Source organism: Equus przewalskii, chromosome 25 (assembly GCF_037783145.1).
Source record: "Equus przewalskii isolate Varuska chromosome 25, EquPr2, whole genome shotgun sequence".
In the NCBI taxonomy this organism is placed as follows: Eukaryota; Metazoa; Chordata; class Mammalia; order Perissodactyla; family Equidae; genus Equus; species Equus przewalskii.
Window position 1 is genome coordinate 10,562,757 of NC_091855.1, and position 16,728 is coordinate 10,579,484.

General features: G+C 48.1%; 1 protein-coding gene across 11 annotated transcripts in view; it reads left to right on the forward strand.

Moving 5' to 3' along the window:
• SYNE2 (spectrin repeat containing nuclear envelope protein 2) overlaps positions 1-16,728 on the forward strand; it is a 296,791-nt gene that overhangs the window by 275,767 nt on the left and 4,296 nt on the right. For 7 of the 11 annotated variants that reach the window (XM_070592938.1, XM_070592939.1, XM_070592942.1 and 4 more), the window contains 12 exons: positions 3,961-4,148; positions 4,660-4,810; positions 5,160-5,342; positions 6,748-6,885; positions 8,075-8,269; positions 9,615-9,897; positions 10,427-10,495; positions 11,407-11,546; positions 13,393-13,507; positions 14,223-14,425; positions 15,468-15,668; positions 16,595-16,723. In XM_070592938.1, the coding sequence (XP_070449039.1) occupies positions 3,961-4,148; positions 4,660-4,810; positions 5,160-5,342; positions 6,748-6,885; positions 8,075-8,269; positions 9,615-9,897; positions 10,427-10,495; positions 11,407-11,546; positions 13,393-13,507; positions 14,223-14,425; positions 15,468-15,668; positions 16,595-16,723 (1,995 nt within the window). The remainder of the gene's footprint in view (positions 1-3,960; positions 4,149-4,659; positions 4,811-5,159; positions 5,343-6,747; positions 6,886-8,074; positions 8,270-9,614; positions 9,898-10,426; positions 10,496-11,406; positions 11,547-13,392; positions 13,508-14,222; positions 14,426-15,467; positions 15,669-16,594; positions 16,724-16,728) is intronic. The other 4 variants (XM_070592940.1, XM_070592941.1, XM_070592943.1 and 1 more) reach the window with 1 other exon arrangement.

The following is a 16,728-nucleotide window of genomic DNA, read 5'->3' on the forward strand; positions in this document are numbered from 1 at the left end:
TGTGGAGAAATGAATATCGATATAAGTACCATGTTAATGGACACTGCAGAGATTGTAATGCCCTTCTCAGTGGACTCACAGCTACTGAACATTATCAGCTTTATTTACAAGTTTGATCCACTAGGGTGAATTTCTTGAATAGTCTCTTTATAGACAAGGCCTTGCAAATAACCATTTACCCTGAGTGGTGAGTTTTTTCAGGTAAATAATACAGAAGCTGACAATATTTTTCTTCTTAAAGAATAACTGGCTCAATTTGGCAGGGGATAATAATGTGTATTAACATTTTATAAACCTGAAGGGTGACAAAACATCATTAAATTGTAGACAGTTTATTCTCAAAAGTGTACAATTTGGAGCAGCTGCCATCCCCTTGGCCTTGTTTCTTCCTGTACTGAAATGGTGCAGCATTTCAGTCTGGTTCATTTGCAGCTTCCCTCTTTATAGAATTCAGAATCACCATCATGGAATTCTTTGTTTTTTGTTTTTTTTTTTGAGGAAGATTAGCCCTGAACTAACATCTGCTGCCAATCCTCCTCTTTTTGCTGAGGAAGACTGGCCCTGAGCTCACATCCATGCCCATCTTCCTCCACTTTATATGTGGGACGCCTACCACAGCATGGCCTGCCAAGTGGTGCCATGTCCACACCCGGGATCCGAACCGGCGAACCTCGGGCTGCCGAAGCAGAACATGCACACTTAACTGCTGTGCCACCGGGCTGGTCCCACCCCTCTTCCACTTTTAAGGACCCTTGGGATTACATTGGGCTCGCTCAGATGGTCCAGGATAATCTTCCTGTTTTCAGGTCAGCTGGTTAGCAATCCTAATTCTCCTTTGCCGTGTAACCTAATGTATTCACAGGTTTTGGGAATAAGGACATGGAGATCTTTGGAGGGGCCAATATTCTGTCTACCACAGATACACTAAAAGGAAACTTTTAGCATTTTGTTTTAAAAAATCATACTAGGCCTAGACCTTAAATGCTCCATCAAAAACAGGAATGTGTCACAAAAGAGAATTATGTATGGGCCATTTCAAAAAACCTTACCCGTGTTTCTATCACTAGTTAAATATAGTAAATTACGTGATTACTTCTGGAAATAAGACCTGAAAGCTTGGGCTAGTATTGCTTCCTGCAAAAGCCCTCAGCCCCCAAGAGGGGTAAAGAGCCGCAATGTGCCTGGATCCTCACTGTGATGTCCCTGGGGCCGTGGGGCAGAGGTCAGACCTTAGAAGACTCCTTTTTTGTTTCTCTTTTATGTGAAACTCCTTAGATGATAAGGGTGTATTGTGATTTCTGGAGAATATATCATCTTCAAAATGCAAAGGAAGTGGTAGCAACCTTTGTGACATTTTACACTGTGAACCACTTTCCGTGAGTCTTCAGCACCTTGCTCCTGTTTTCTTTGGTTTCCTGGTTCCCTGTGGGGTGCCAGGTGGTGGTGTGGGGAGGTGGTTCTGTAATTACCAATAGTCCCCTCCCCAGTGGCCCAACTCAGCTTCATGCCAGCCCCCCTAAATCACTCCCCAAGACCACCCAGACTTGTCACCCCCAACCCCTCCCACAGAGACATTCTGGAGCCACCACCGGCGCCCCACCACGTGCAATTTTCTGCCCTCTGCCTGGTTTTCTCCTTCCCCCCTTTACCTTATTCTTCTAGCTCGTTCTGTATTGTCATTCCTCCTGGCTGCCTTCTTAGCTCTAGTTTCATGTCACCCCCGTCTCCTCTCGCTCCCCACCCCAGCTCTTACTCAGCTTCAGTGCTCTGTGTCCCCCATGCAGGACCAGAAAAATGAAACGGACAGGAGCCCATTTCCAGAGCTGTCGGCAGACGTCTCCACATTGTTCTATGTTGTTTCTTAAGTCTAGTTCTTCTCTGCATTTGGACAGTTCTTGAAATCTAATTATTGTACAAACTCGGGCCTCAGTGGAGACCTGTGGCAGGATTATTTCAGTTTGCAAAGTGTCACCTGTCTAGCATTTAAATGGTTTGCATTTTCGAGTAGGTCTACCACTTTATTTGATATTTTACAAGGTAACTAACTGGTTCACACTACAATATCAGTAGGCCATTCTGTGGTGCTTTAGAAATTTGTTTTGGAAATTGTGAAAATGTTGGGACTTCTTTTTTCCCAAGATGTCGGTCGTCTCTTATAAACTATCATGGAGCTCATTCGCTGCCACCATTCACCCTGCGTATTAATCAGTTTTCTGTAGCCGTTTCACTCACTATAAGCTGAATCAATAATGTAAAGTGACTGCAGAGAGTCTGTTAAAATGCATGGCATTCATGTTTATCCATAGACAAGACTTCCTCCGTGCTTTTCAACCAGATCCCACCCAACCCCACCGTGTGAGGTCAGGGGCAGGTACCATTTATCAGTGAAAATGGTCAGTGTTACTCATTTAGCACCAGTGTTAGAATTCCTTATTTGTTAACAAAGTTAAAAGGGATATTTATCAATGCCAGTAAGTTTTAGGAAAGCCCATGGCAATTCTGTGAACCATTAAGAATTTTTAAAACTGGAATTCTATTTAAACCTAATAATTGTAAAGCTAGTCCTCACATTAACCCTAGGGAGGCGTCCCCCACGGCAGCATTTCAGGCATTTGTCCTCAACTGAAGAGCTTACAAAGTCACCCTGCACATCTCTTTTCACAGGGCACACAAGGTGGCAAGTGGGAAACACCTTTCTTCTGAATATAACTTTGAGGTGCTCTTTTTTATCAGTTAGGATCTATGTTAAGAACTGCCTGATTTAAAATTCAGTTGGAGTGTTAGCATTTTATTCTTTCATATCCACTCGGACACAGAATGATCCGGACCGTGCATTCATCAGGAGAAGAGAAAGAAAATATTAGTCTTATCTAGTAATACAATAGTAATGTCCAAAATTATTAAATATTGAGGTGACCCGTGATGAACTTCATGCTGCCTTCCTGTAGACAGCGGCAGGGACTGTGTATAAAATTGTCCCTCCTATAAACTGAACTTTGTGAAAGCCAGGGAACTTTAATATAGTTAACAGTGCCGTATTTAACTTAGAACTGGGCTTCGTCTTTGCTATCTCACAAAGTAACTCGGATGCTAAGATTAGTGGAGGCAGTCTCATGTCACCTTCCTCAGAATTCAGATATCAGGAGAAGCCTAGCTCGTCCGCAGTGCCATGCAGCCTCCTCGCCTCTCCCTCCCGGCCCACGCGTGGTGGGCAGAAGGATCTGGGTGATAACGGGCAGTGCCATGGTTATTCTCCATGCATTTTCTCTTCATGAATGTTCTTCCTCCTGAATCAGGGAACTGCATCACTGTCGCCATCAGAGAACAAGGTTCCCCTCTCAGAGCTAAGCCTTGGCTGGACCCCATCAGATGGGGGGAGCAGAGTCTCTACCCCCAAATTCTCCCCTTGGGCCTGTTGAGCCCCAGGATGGGCTCACGGGGAGGCTGTGGAGCATACAGCCGCACGCATTATTTGGGGCGGGGGGGGCGGTAAAGGTAGCACAAAAGTCTTAGTAGATTTAAGAATTCTATGACCCATAAAAGGTGAAATCTGCTGCTGCTGAAGTCTTCGGTCCTACTGAAGAGACTCAGTCAGTTTTCCACGGAAGACCTCCCCAAAGCCAAGTCTAAATTGGAGGCCCTTGGGGTCGAGTGGTGTGGAGTGGATCCGATGCCTCCCCTCCATCTGTGGGGCGGTGGGATCTCAGGGGAGGGTATCCCCCACTACTCCCACTCCTCACATAGTCAGTGTGACAAAGAAATCCCAGCTGTTGCCTGACTTGTTAGGCTTTGTGTCAGCTGCTCCAGTGCAATGGCTGCACAAAGATGAGAGGGAACCGGTTTGTGTTTCTGCTTCCAAGGTGGAAATCCACCCAGGACTGTGCCCCCTGGGCTGGAAGATGAGGGTGTGGGTAGAGATCCTTTGACCACTATCTTAAGGTGCTTCCTACTCTGTTGTAGGACCTGCAGCGAGACATTGAGCAACACAGTGCGGGGGTGGAGTCCGTGTTTAACATCTGTGATGTCCTACTGCACGACTCCGATGCCTGTGCCAACGAGACCGAGTGTGACTCCATCCAGCAGACTACCAGAAGCCTGGACAGACGCTGGAGGAACATTTGCGCCATGTCAATGGAGCGGCGAATGAAGTAAGAACTGAGCTGCCCCTAAACATTTTAAATGTGGCCAACTCAGTGCACCCTTCTGACCGAAAGTACAGTAACTGTGTTCTGTTCCCTTCACTTTGAAATGTGCCGGGTCTTAGCAGGGAAGGCTCAGTAAGTGTGACTGGTGCTTATTAAGTGAATGATTCCAGAACAATCTAACTGGGTCATGTCTTTCCTCAGCTCGCCTGTGTCTTGGGCTGTAACCATGGCTGGCGACTGTACTCTGTCCCCAGCTGTAAAGTCACAGAGGAAGCCCTGTCTCCTGTTTGTCTCTGTGAGGCAGGAGCTCTGAGGCGCTGGCGCTCCCAGACAGAAGGTGTCCTGAGCAAGAAGTGACGTTGCTGGTTATTTGCTCGAAGTCTAGTGGAGTCTCTGACCTCGAACAGGGACGGTGCAAGGGGAGTTGGGAACAGGACCGGTTAAGTGAGAAAGGAGGTGTGAAAGCTCATGGTGGAAACGGGTGGCTTGTATTTCGTTGCTTTCCTCCTGTCAGAATTGAGGAGACGTGGCGCCTGTGGCAGAAGTTTTTAGATGATTACTCCCGCTTTGAGGACTGGCTCAAGCCGGCCGAGAGGACAGCGGCCTACCCGAATTCCTCAGAGGTGCTGTACACAAATGCCAAAGAAGAGCTGAAGAGGTTTGAGGTAATGACCCCCTCCAGCCCAGGGCTCCTGATAACCAAGCCCGCGGCGGGGTCAGGAGCGGCTAAAATGACTCCTCTAAGTGGCGGGCTTCCCCCCTTACTGGCCTGGGCCACCCAATCCATAACCCACCATCAGCTACTTGGGCAGCTTTGCAAGACATTGCCGATTATGCAGCTGCCATGCACTGAACTTGGAAGCCTTTAGCTTTAGCATCAGAACAGTGAAGTATGCCCTCTGATGCCTTTTCAGTTTGGGGATTAACCACTATGAGTCAGGTCATCTGGGGTCTGGAGCGGGGTGTCCCGGCACTTTCTGTGCTTTGGCACGGATGGGCTCCTCTGTGACACAGGCCTTCCAGCGGCAGATCCACGAGCGGCTCACTCAGCTGGAGCTCATCAACAAGCAGTACCGGCGGCTGGCCCGGGAGAACCGCACCGACACGGCCAGCAAACTGAAGCAGATGGTCCATGAGGGCAACCAGCGCTGGGACAACCTCCAGAAGCGGGTCACGGCTGTGCTGCGGAGACTCAGAGTAACCTTCTCCACGGCACTCGGGTTGTTTGTAGATTTTCAGGGGGAAGCGATCTGCCACATCAGGCTTGTAACAAAGCAACAGGCAGAAGATTTCGTTTAAGGCCTAAGCTGTTTTAACATCCTTCCAACACAGTCTCCCCTTGTTTAAGCCCAAAGCTGCCAGCGTTCACTTCCTTAAAGAGGTTATTTGCTGAAGAACAGGCTTCTTAGGCAGAGCCTGTTTATGTGATTTGTGTTATCCAACACGCCTCTTCTTTCCGCTCCTGTAACCCCTGACAGTGTGCACGCTGGCTCACAGACTGTCCCCAGAGTCTGGGGCGCTGCCATCCATGGGTCTGGCGAAGGCCCCTCTCAGCCTGGAGAGAGGCCCGCTTCGCCCATCTGCCCGCTTCTGTGTGTCCCATGGGTTCTTACACTCTGAGGGATGCGGACAGAGCCCCCTCTGCATTGTGGGGGTTGGGGAGAGTGATTATCCTCTGAATTTCGGGGCACGCTGACTAACCTCAAAAGTTAGATTCAATTTTTGAATGTAAACATTCCCCTTAAATTTCTGTAATTCAGAAGGCGTGGTATGTCATCCTTTGTGAGTCCAGGTGTAACTGACGAGACCGGTGTGGGCTGTGGCTGCAGGAAGTAATTTTAATCCCTGTTTCTGTTCTCAGAGCAGAATGCTCTTGAAACCATTCTAAGAAGATGAGAATCTAGACTTTTTTTTTAACCCTCTCGGGAAGAAATTGGCTAACTTTTCAGACACCCCTCTTGCACTGACTTCTTTATCTCCCGCTGATGTGACTCTGACCAGTCTAAGCCATCATTGGGCACTGAAGGCTCTGTGTGAGCATCGGCTGCCCATCTATGAGGCGGTAACCCGAGAGGCATCCTTAGTTGGAGGTGGTAAATCTGGGTCTTCTTTCTCTGAGGAGACACACTCAGGGTTACGTCAGTGAAGGCTAATGGGGCATGAGTCCAGGCTCAGCCCTCAGAGCAGTACTTTTCCAGCATGAGGCTTGTAAATCCTTCTGTCAACCCCCAGAGGCTGACAGGTAAAAACAGGCAAGGTGCCTGGCCTGGACTTGGAGGGGCTCCTCAAAGGATAGGTTGGGGAAAATCACAAGCTTAGAGAATTATGAAATTGCAAATGCTGATCGTAGTCAACATTCCCACACCCTCATTTGCCAGTGAAGGTGCTGAGGCTGGGAGAAGGTGGGGGGCTCGTTTGATATCGCACAGCCAGGACCAGACCCAGGCTCCTGACCCCACACTGGCCCCCTGAAGGCCTTGTGGGCCCCCCGGGTACCCAGAGGCAGGTTTCTCTGAGTACACCCGGCACCCTTTCCTTGCTGCCTAAGTGAACTCTCATTCTGCCATCAACACAAACATGTGATGTTCTTCTCCTGTCACAGCATTTCACCAACCAAAGGGAAGAATTCGAGGGGACCAGGGAGAGCATTCTGGTGTGGCTCACGGAGATGGACCTGCAGCTGACCAACGTGGAGCACTTCTCGGAGAGCGACGCCGACGACAAGATGCGCCAGCTGAACGTGAGGCCTGCTTCCTTAGCTGCTCTTAAAAGAGTGCACCTTTGCAGAGGAGAGCTGGCCAAGTACAAATGTCACCTGATACCTTGAGAGCAGGTTCCAGAATTGTTACAGCAGCCAGACTGCATCCACCTGAGTACTGCTGAGTTATCACAAGCCAGGATACTCTTCCTTATGGCCAGGGGTCATTGGAATGAGGCCCTTTATTCTCTTTGTCATTTATAATCATCTACGGGGAGAACGCCCTTTGGGTTCCATACAGAACTTCCAAAGATGCTGCTTCTCCAGCACTTGAGTCTGAGTGCAACATGTGGGGTGTAACAGGAGGAGAACCTGTATCAAGAGTGGGCCCAAGAACAGATATCTTCTGCTCTCCCACTGTTACAACTATCTGTGCAGGCATACCTCAGAGATATTGTGGGTTCGGTTCCAGACCACTGCAATAAAGCGAATGTAGCGATAAAGCGAGTCACATGAATTTTTCGGTTTCCTAGTATCTATAAAACTTAACCTTTACACTATACTGTAGTCTGTTAAGGGTGCAATAGCATATGTCTAAAAAACAATGTACATACCTTAATTGAAAACTACTTTATTGCTAAAAAATGCTAACCATCATCTGAGCGGCCAGCGAATCATAATCGTTTTGCTGGTGGAGGGTCTTGTAAAAAACCTAGCATCTGTGGAGTGCGATCAAGCGAGGTCTGCCCGTATTACACGTTAGTCTCACTATTGTTCCCCTCCTTGGCTAGGTCTTACAAGATGTTGAAAAATAGAAATGCGCCTTCCCTAATAGAATGGCACCAATGCACACTATTATTGCGTCAGCAGAAGCAAATGCCCGTTGGTGACTTATGGGCGATTTTCTGTTTCCACCAAGCGTCAGTAAGACAAGGTCTCTCCCTCAGACCCAGTAACAGTAAAGGTCCATCCATGTCAAACTTTTAGAATTAATTTAATTGGAAAAGTCAGTGCCTCAAAGGGGGAGGAAAAAATAGGTACACTTGTTTTAAATTATTAAATCTTTATTGTCACTTTGTTAAAAATTGATGAAGCTGGAGTACTCAGTGAAGGAACAAAACAGTAATGACGTTCTGATGCTTTTTCTGTGGCCCTGTTCAAAGAGACAGACACTGGGTCCTCGCAGAATTTTTCTTTCTTTGAAATCTTTTCTTTCTCATATTCTAAATAGGGTTTCCAACAGGAAATCACGTTGAATACCAACAAGATTGATCAGCTCATTGTTTTTGGGGAGCAGCTCATTCAGAAGAGTGAGCCCCTGGACGCCGTGCTGATCGAAGACGAGGTGGAGGAGCTCCACCGGTACTGTCAGGAGGTGTTCGGCCGAGTCTCCCGCTTCCACCGGCGGCTGACCTCCCACGCTCCGGTAAGGGCACTGCCCCCAACAGAGGGCTTCTGGGCCACTCAAAGCTGACGTCTGGGCAAATTTTTAAGGAATTGGGAAACTTATTGTGTAATGGCTAACCATGATTTTATTTTATGGTAAAAAAGCTACGTTGATGGGCTCGCCCAGTGGCGCAGCAGTTAAGTTCACACGGGGTTCACTGGTTCACATCCTGATGTGGACCTACGCACTGCTTGTCAAGCCATGCTGTGGCAGGCGTCCCACATATAAAGTAGAGGAAGATGGTCACAGATGTTAGCTCAGGGCCAGTCTTCCTCAGCCAAAAGTGGAGGATTGGTGGCAGATGCTGGCTCAGGGCTAATCTTCCTCAAAAAAAAAAAAAAAACTATGTTGAAAAATTTTATTTCCACTCCTTTTAATATAGAGCCACAATTACTTACAAGCTCCCATTTCCCAGTGGAAAGCGTGGCACTTCTGAAAGTTCTTGCTTCTCTTACCTGTTTTCCCTGTGAGGATAACTGTTCCAGTTTGCTAACAGTAGCAACTTGGGACTCTACTGGCCTTTGCCTCAGTGTCTGCAAGCTTTTAATATTTGTGCCTTTCTGGTGCTTTGGTCTCACTGTTGACATGCCAAAATGTTTCCCTTGGCAGAGGGATCTTTTGGGATGTTCAGGTGGAGTTAAGGCCATTATTCAAAGTCACTTACTGCCTTTGTGACAGAAGCTTTAATGATGACCATTGACCAACACAACTGGCCACCTTTTCTTCTTTTGTGTCTCCAACTGGCCAACTTCAAACATAATTCTTTATCAGACATAACCTCAAAAATTACCTTACAATTCTCTCATTTTTAATAGAGCAGTTTAGTCATTTTTGTTAGAATCATTATAACACAGGGTGAGTGAGATTCTGTATTCTGAACAATAAGATTGGGGGATAAGAAAGAAAGAACCTGGTACATGTGGCCCTTGAAGTTGTGAATCTTATCCAGAATACTCTAATGGCCTTAAAAAATTTTTTTTAATTTTAATCTCCTGAATCTTGGAGGAAGCTACCATTAACCATCAATGAAACTTTGGCCTCCATTTCCTTATCTTCTAAGGTGTAACTTAGATTATCAAATTTCAGATCTTTTCTAAGAAAGAAGGTGGAAATTTTGGGAAATACAGATTCTAGGCCCCACGCTAGATAGTGTAAACTGGAATAACACAGACAGGCCTGGGGAGCTGATTCTGCTTAAAGCTGCCTCAGAAATGCTGACAGTGGCCATTTCAGGAACTGCTGGACGGGCCGCCTTCTCACGCTGCTAGTAACTGCAATAGCCTGGGATTTGGTTAATTCTGAAAACTGGATCCTCCCGCTTTAGGGCCTGGAAGACGAAAAGGAGGCCTCTGAGAATGAAACGGACATGGAAGACCCCAGAGAGATCCAGACTGACTCTTGGCGTAAAAGGGGAGTGAGCGAGGAGCCCTCCTCTCCTCAGTCTCTTTGTCATCTGGTGCCCCCAGCACCAGGGCCTGAGCGGTCTGGCTGTGAGACCCCTGTCAGTGTGGACTCCATCCCTCTGGAGTGGGATCACACAGGCGACGTAGGGGGCTCGTCCTCTCACGAAGAAGACGAGGAGGGTCCATACTACAGTGCGCTGTCAGGTAACGGCCGGGTTTCCAGAGCCCTTGAAATTGACCCATTTGGCTGTATTTTTAGCACCTTAGCAACCTGGCCAACTCTCACTGGTCATAAGTCCAACTTGCGGCTGACCCAGACTTCCTGTGGCCTCCTGTGTGCTGTCTTGCCCACTTTTGACTCCTGAGAGTTGACTCACTCCTATTACAGGCAGAATGAAAGGAAAAAGAAACGAAAGTCCCATTGGGACGTTAAGGCTATTGCCTGATGCTGTGGCTGTTTGGAAGGCTCCTCAGTGGGCTTTCGGTTGAGTTTTCAGAGCATCAGTAAATGGAGTGTCTTGGTTCTCTCTGTGCACCTCCCCTTCCCCACCACTGCTTCCGACAGTGAGGAGTTGGCTGAAAAAATCCATCTGGTTTTTTAAAGCTTTTTAATAAAACAGATAAAGGGTACTTTTCTCCTTCCAGCTGACAATGTTTCTACTGTTTTAACTTAATACTTGGCCATTCATCTCCAGACGCCTGCAGTGAGGAAAATGACATTATTCTTTTTCAGATGTAGAAATCCCTGAAAATCCTGAGGCATATCTTAAAATGACCACAAAAACTTTGAAAGCGTCTTCTGGTAGGCCCTTGCCCGTGCATGTGTCTCAACATGGCAGCACCCTGTGGCGCACACTGCATCCTAAACCTCGCTCCCATGTCATGTCTGACCTCTGCCTTCTGTGGACACCATGCGCCTTGGTCCTCGTGTCATGGTGTATTTACACTGCCGTACTCACACATACCCGCGTGCTCCTTACCAAGCCCCGCCCAGACCAGAGCAGTCTCGACGCCAACCCTCGCCTCCCCCTCAGGCCTGTGCAGAAGGGAATTGTTCATGGTGCCTTTTTTTAGTTTTATTCCCGCTCCATCTAACTCGAGTCCTTTGGCATGGGCCAAGCTTTCTTCATGGTGGCTTGGTTTGGAACTACTTCCTTGCTTACGGTGATTTCCTGGGAAGAGGAGGGGTGGGTGGGGGTAGAGGTGCTGTTGCATTTGCTGTAGGAGAAGAAACCTTCCTTTCCTTGACTCGCAGCTCTAATCTTTACTCCCTGCCCGTCCCCATCTGCAGTGGTGGGTAGAACCACGAGTGGCCCTTTGGTCCCCAAGTCCATCCTGATGTTCACACTTCCCCTCACTCCTGACAGGCCTTCAGTCCTCTTGGCCCCCAGACCCAGCCTTGCTGCCAGTGTCCCCACCACTAGAGACCCTAGTTCCAAAATGTCATTCATCCCGCAGCAAATCATATGTTTGTTGTGCTCCATCGTGAACCCATCTAGTGAAGGCCCAGTGCTGCTCAGTTGCATGACTCTCATTTCATTCCCTTCGGGGACATACTGACATTTTGCAAATGTGCATGCTTTGCAAGGAAAGCTGCAGAACTCATGTTATACTATAACCTGACGCCATGTTACCCATGACCTTTTTTGTGTAACTGACTATGAATCCTTTGGTTGGAGAGAATGGACTGTCACTTGCTATTTTTTGTTTCAGGTAAATCCATTTCTGAGGGCCACTCATGGCATGTTCCTGACAGTCCATCCTGTCCCAAGCATCACTACAAACAAATGGGAGGTGATAGGAATGTACAACCCACCCCCTCCGATTCCAGCACTCCTTACAAACCAGCCTATGTAAGTCTTGACCCCACTGGGAGTATATAACCCAAGTGTGTCCGTCATAATCAGAAGTTTTCAAGAGAGAGAGATTTTGGTGTATATTGCATGTGCTCACTCCTCGGTCACATTTTGAGTTGGTTTTCCCACAGTGACAATATCTTTGCCGAGCTGTCCCTACTTCATTAGAACCCTGGCAAAACTGACTAGAGTTAAAGATAAGTTTGGGGCCAAAAACCATCTTTGTGTGTATTGACGTGATGTGACAGTGGTTACTACTGGTGAGTCAGTCATCCGTGCAAACGGTGGAGCAGTGAAGTGCTGGCTTTCCTGAGCTGCCCCTGAGCTCCCTAAACCTTTGTTCTGTTTACCTTTCGACCACACATCCTATTCAGAAAAGTCTGACTTCATCTTCAGAATGATCTGACAGTGTGCTGTGGGAGATGTGCGTTTGATTCCTAGCCCTACTGTAAACTGGTCTGGGGCCACAGAAACTTCGCCTTGCCTCTGTAAGCCTTCTTCAGCTGAGGAACCTACCTCACATAATTGTTCTTAGGACTTAATGGGTATAAAGAAGGCCCTCAGAAGTGGTGATCGTCATTATTATTATCACTGCTGGATACGGCGTGTTGTTGTTGTTTGTAACAGTGACTCTTCCTTCTTAGTTACGTTTTCCTCAGGCAACATGAGTCCTTGGCATACTCTGACTATGCAGCTGTTGGGGGGCAAGCCAACCTAGGATTAAATGTTGGCCACAGATCATTCTCAGTACAGAGAATTAGTGACGAGCAAGTTGAAATTACAATGTCTCAAGCAATTTTAGTGTCATCTTTTAGAGAAACCAGAAGCAGTGTAAGCATCATGGATTACTCCTCAAAGTGCGCCATGTGTCTAGGAGTGACTATTGCCAGATAATTAGAGAAGATTCTGCCTGTTCATGGTCAGACCCGAGTCATTTGATAATAGGTTGTCCATGCCCAATTCAGACTCTCTTCCTCTTGCTCAGCAAGCAGTTGTCATCTTTAATCTGTCCCTCTGTGATCTGGAATAAGACTTGACAATATGGGTGGGCGGACCCCAGCACGCCACCTTTGCCATACCTCCAGGGTCGTGTGGTTTGGCCTCCTCAGTGACTATGCTTGTGTCCCTCACCTGGCTGGTTTCAAAAGCTCAACCCTTTTTTTTGTGTCTGAAACCAGGCATGTCACCACAGATCCAAAGCGTTTTTTATTTTTTTCATTCCACACAAATAGGCCATATGGACACACTCCAAAGACAGCATGGCTTTTCTAGAAACGATACATTTATTTTTAGAAGGGCCTGAGATAATAGCCCAATCAGCTCAGCGATAACAGAAGAGTCAATATGTGCAGTGAGAGATAAACACTTGGTACGAATGACCCTGGGAGGCGGATTCGTCCTCTGTGTTTCCGATTCCTAGTGATAATGCCACCAGCACCACGGAGTGACTGGGGGGGATGACTAAAATTTTGTAAAACACAAATGTGCCAATTGGAAGGAGCTAACACAATAACAGTCTAGTAAGCCCAACAACTGTTTTTAACTCTTTACGCGGTTGTTTGAGGAGCATTGGGAAGCCTGCAAATTCAGTCAGGCCGTTTTATTCCCAATATTGACGCCCCCCTGCTTTCCCCTCCCTGGGCCTCTGCTGAGGTGTTATTTCTGTTAACTCTGCTTGCTTATAATGCAACCAATACACTAAGGCCCCCCTGTGTCATGAGCAAGTTACTCCTCGAAAGAAAGGGCCCCGTGTCTTCATTCTGACCTGTTAATATGAACCAACATACTCTGCAGACAGCCTTTAAAATTTCTAGATGGTAACGTAAAAATTGGCTCATTCTAGGTAAAGCTGCTCTTATCTCCAGGCACTGATGGTGACAAAGAAGGCCCACAAGCCTTGAATGGCAGCCCCCAGCAGGAAGACGAGGGACTGGCTGGTCGACCCGGGCAGCAGTCAGGTAGGCTTAAAATTAGGCGGTTGGGGAGGGAGCTGGAGTCTGGTACTGGGGGTGATTAGGCATTTACTGTAAGTCATTGCTGGAGGGGACACTAATTAGGGATTGACCCAGACTGCTGCACTGACCCTACGGCAGCCAGTGTGATCTCAGAATCAGCTGACTTGTGTTTATAAACAGATTCTGAGGCTGTTTACTTTCAAAACTTTCACTTTTAAATCCTATTGACAAAATGAGCCTCATATGCTGAAGTATGTGTTTTAATGACTTCACTTGTATATAAGTATCAGACATGAGGATGGTGATCAAAAAGTTGTGTCAAGTGTCTCCCCATTAGGCCAGTTCCATGATTATAAAAGTAGTTACTCAGCTGAGTCTAAAGTCAAGCTCATCATTCATAGACCAAAGGAGAAAGCGCCCTGATAACAGCAAGAACTGAAAGGCTGAACTGGGACCACAGCACATGCTGGCAACATGCTGGGTCTCCTACCCTGCCCCACCTCATTCCAGCCGTTGTGGGAGTGGAGTGGCACGGGCCTTGAACCAGAGCAGGGGAGATGAGCTATTCCACAGCCCAGGGAAGATGATAACGCCCACACCCTGAGCCTCTCGCAAGGGGCATTGCCTACAGGGCTTATCAGCCCGACACTGAACCAGCTGGAGGCAGAGAAGTCTGTTTGCATTGTCGCTTCTTTTTATTGGTGGCTTTTGATTCCAGGTGCTTTTGACCGATGGGAGCTGATTCAAGCACAAGAACTTCACAATAAACTCAGAATAAAACAAAACTTGCAGCAGCTTAACTCTGATATCAGTAACATCTCCATTTGTCTGAAAAAAACTGAAGCAGAGCTAGAAACATTAAAGATGGCAAAGCCTCCCAAGGATATGCAGGAAATGGAGCCCAGAGTGAAGAAACTGAAGGTGAGCTGGAGGCGTGGAGGGCAAGAGGAATTCAGAACGTGCATACAAATCAAGTGGGTCACATCTGTTAGTGGTGTTGGTGGCAACTTTGCAGACTGTGTGTGGTAGAGGTCAGTCTCTTCCATTTCACTTCTGTCACTGGCAAGGACCCAGATTCAGATTTTTGTTATCCTACAGAAGACTACCTACAAATGATCCCAAAGCCCAGAGCAGCACTGGGGAGTTGTGGCTCAGATCCCCAGCACTGGAAAGACCTGGCTTCTGAGGCACCTCTGGACTCTTATGAGGGTGTTAGTGGCCACTATCAGGCAGCTTGAAACCACCTTTCCAAACTGTGTGCCACAGTCTCAGCCAAGACTGGTGCTGGAGTGTTGGGGGTGGGGAGGACCAGGTCACCCAGTGATGAACTCGGTGGTCTGATCTGGTCACCCCCTACACAGTGAGGAATTGTCACCCACACAATCAGCCCTTGCCCCACTGGAATGGTCCAGGGAGCAGGGGAGGGGCAGTTTGAGCCCTGCACTTTGGGGGTGCCCTAAGCATGAGCCTGAGCTCCCGAGAGGACCCAGGGCAGGGGTTTCGGGGTATCCAGGCTCTCTTCATCTTTCTATTGTCATTTTACTGTGTGCACTCATATATAAGGAGTTACCATTCATCTTAAGGAGTAACACTTCTGTGATGTCTAGGGGCAAATGCCAGATAACTACCTATACTTTATCTAGAAGGCTTTAATTTGGTCCAGAAATGTTATTAAGCCAAGCAGAGGTCAGCAGGGTCTATTCATGCCTCCGGTTGAGGTGGCCAGCCAGGAGACAGGCCTTTGCTCTCAGGCCTGGTTGGCCAGCTGGCCAAGTTTACTGACCTTGTAAGGCAGGCAGCTCCCTCACTTGATGCTTCTCAGCCAGTCACAGGCGACGTTGCTCTTGTTTCTGTGGCCACAGCTCGGAGAAGTGTCTGGAAGATCCATTTCCCCCCGAGGTTCAAAATGAGCCCCACATCTCTGTTTTCAGAATGCCTAACCCAGTCTCTTCCTCTGCGGTAGGAGATATTAAAAGCCTTTGAGACCTGCAAGGCTTTAGTGGTGTCTGTCAATGTGAACAGCAAGGAATTTCTGCAAACCGAGAGCACCGAATCCAAAGAGCTCCAGGGGAGAGTCGGCCAGCTGAGGCTGCAGTGGGACGCGGCACAGGGCGCGGTGGAGAGCTGGAGAGACAGCTTACGGCAGTCGCTCATGCAGTGCCAGGTACGCCGCCGCAGCTGGTGCCCGAGGCCCAGGCCCACGTGGGTGGGAGAAGCAGATATTTTTATCATCCTCAGGCTGCTTTGGCACAGCCAAATATGGCTTGTGTTAGGAAATGTGGGCTTTACCATTTGTTTCCAAAGAGGCCCGCCTGCTGTCTCAGAGCCCTGACGGTCGCCCAGGCCCACTCCTAGTATAAGGGTTCCAGCAAACATTCCAGTAGGTCAGGGACGCCACCCCAACCGTACCCCATCTCGGTCCTTTTGCCAGGGAGGCTGTACAGCAGAGTGATTAAGAGACGTGGCCCTGGAACAAAGAGCACTTTAACCCAGCTCTACAGCTTAACTGTGTGACTTGGGCAAATCATTGAACCTTCCAGACCTCAGTTTCTTCATGGGAAAAGTGGGAATCATTTGAGTGCCTACCTACCTCACAGGGTTCTTTGTAGGACTACGCGCGTGTGATCTCAGGCCAGCACCTGACACAAAATAAATGCCCAGCACACGTGAGCTCCACACCACTGTCTGCCTCTGAGCCCAGCTGCGAGGCCACATGCAGCCCTGTCCCCAGGCCACAGCCTGTCCTGTTGGGCTGTCTCCCGAACCATTGAATCGGACAGATTTGTCGAGTAATTTGTGTGGTCTCCCTGTGAAATATCGGTGGGGCCTTCTGAAGCCCCACCTTTCTGCCAGCACTTTTCCCTTGGCTAAATTCAGCATGCCTCCTGGGGCTGTGCCAAATGCGCTCTCCTTCCCCTTTCCCTGTTTTTGGGGCCCTGGCATTTAGTTTAAATCTGGCCCTTTTATTCACTGGGTAAGACTAGAAGAGCAAGTGGCTATGATGGACTAGAAATAGCAAGCTCCTTCCCAGCACACCTTCCTTCTTAGTTCGGAGAAAGGGCAATGCTGTGATGTGTGTTGTTTTTTAAGGACTTCCACCAGTTGAGTCAAAATCTGCTACTGTGGTTAGCGAGTGCCGAAAGCCAGAGGCAGAAGGCTCATGTCACTGATCCAAAGGCAGACCCCCAGGCTGTCCTGGAGTGTCAGGAACAACTGATGGTAAG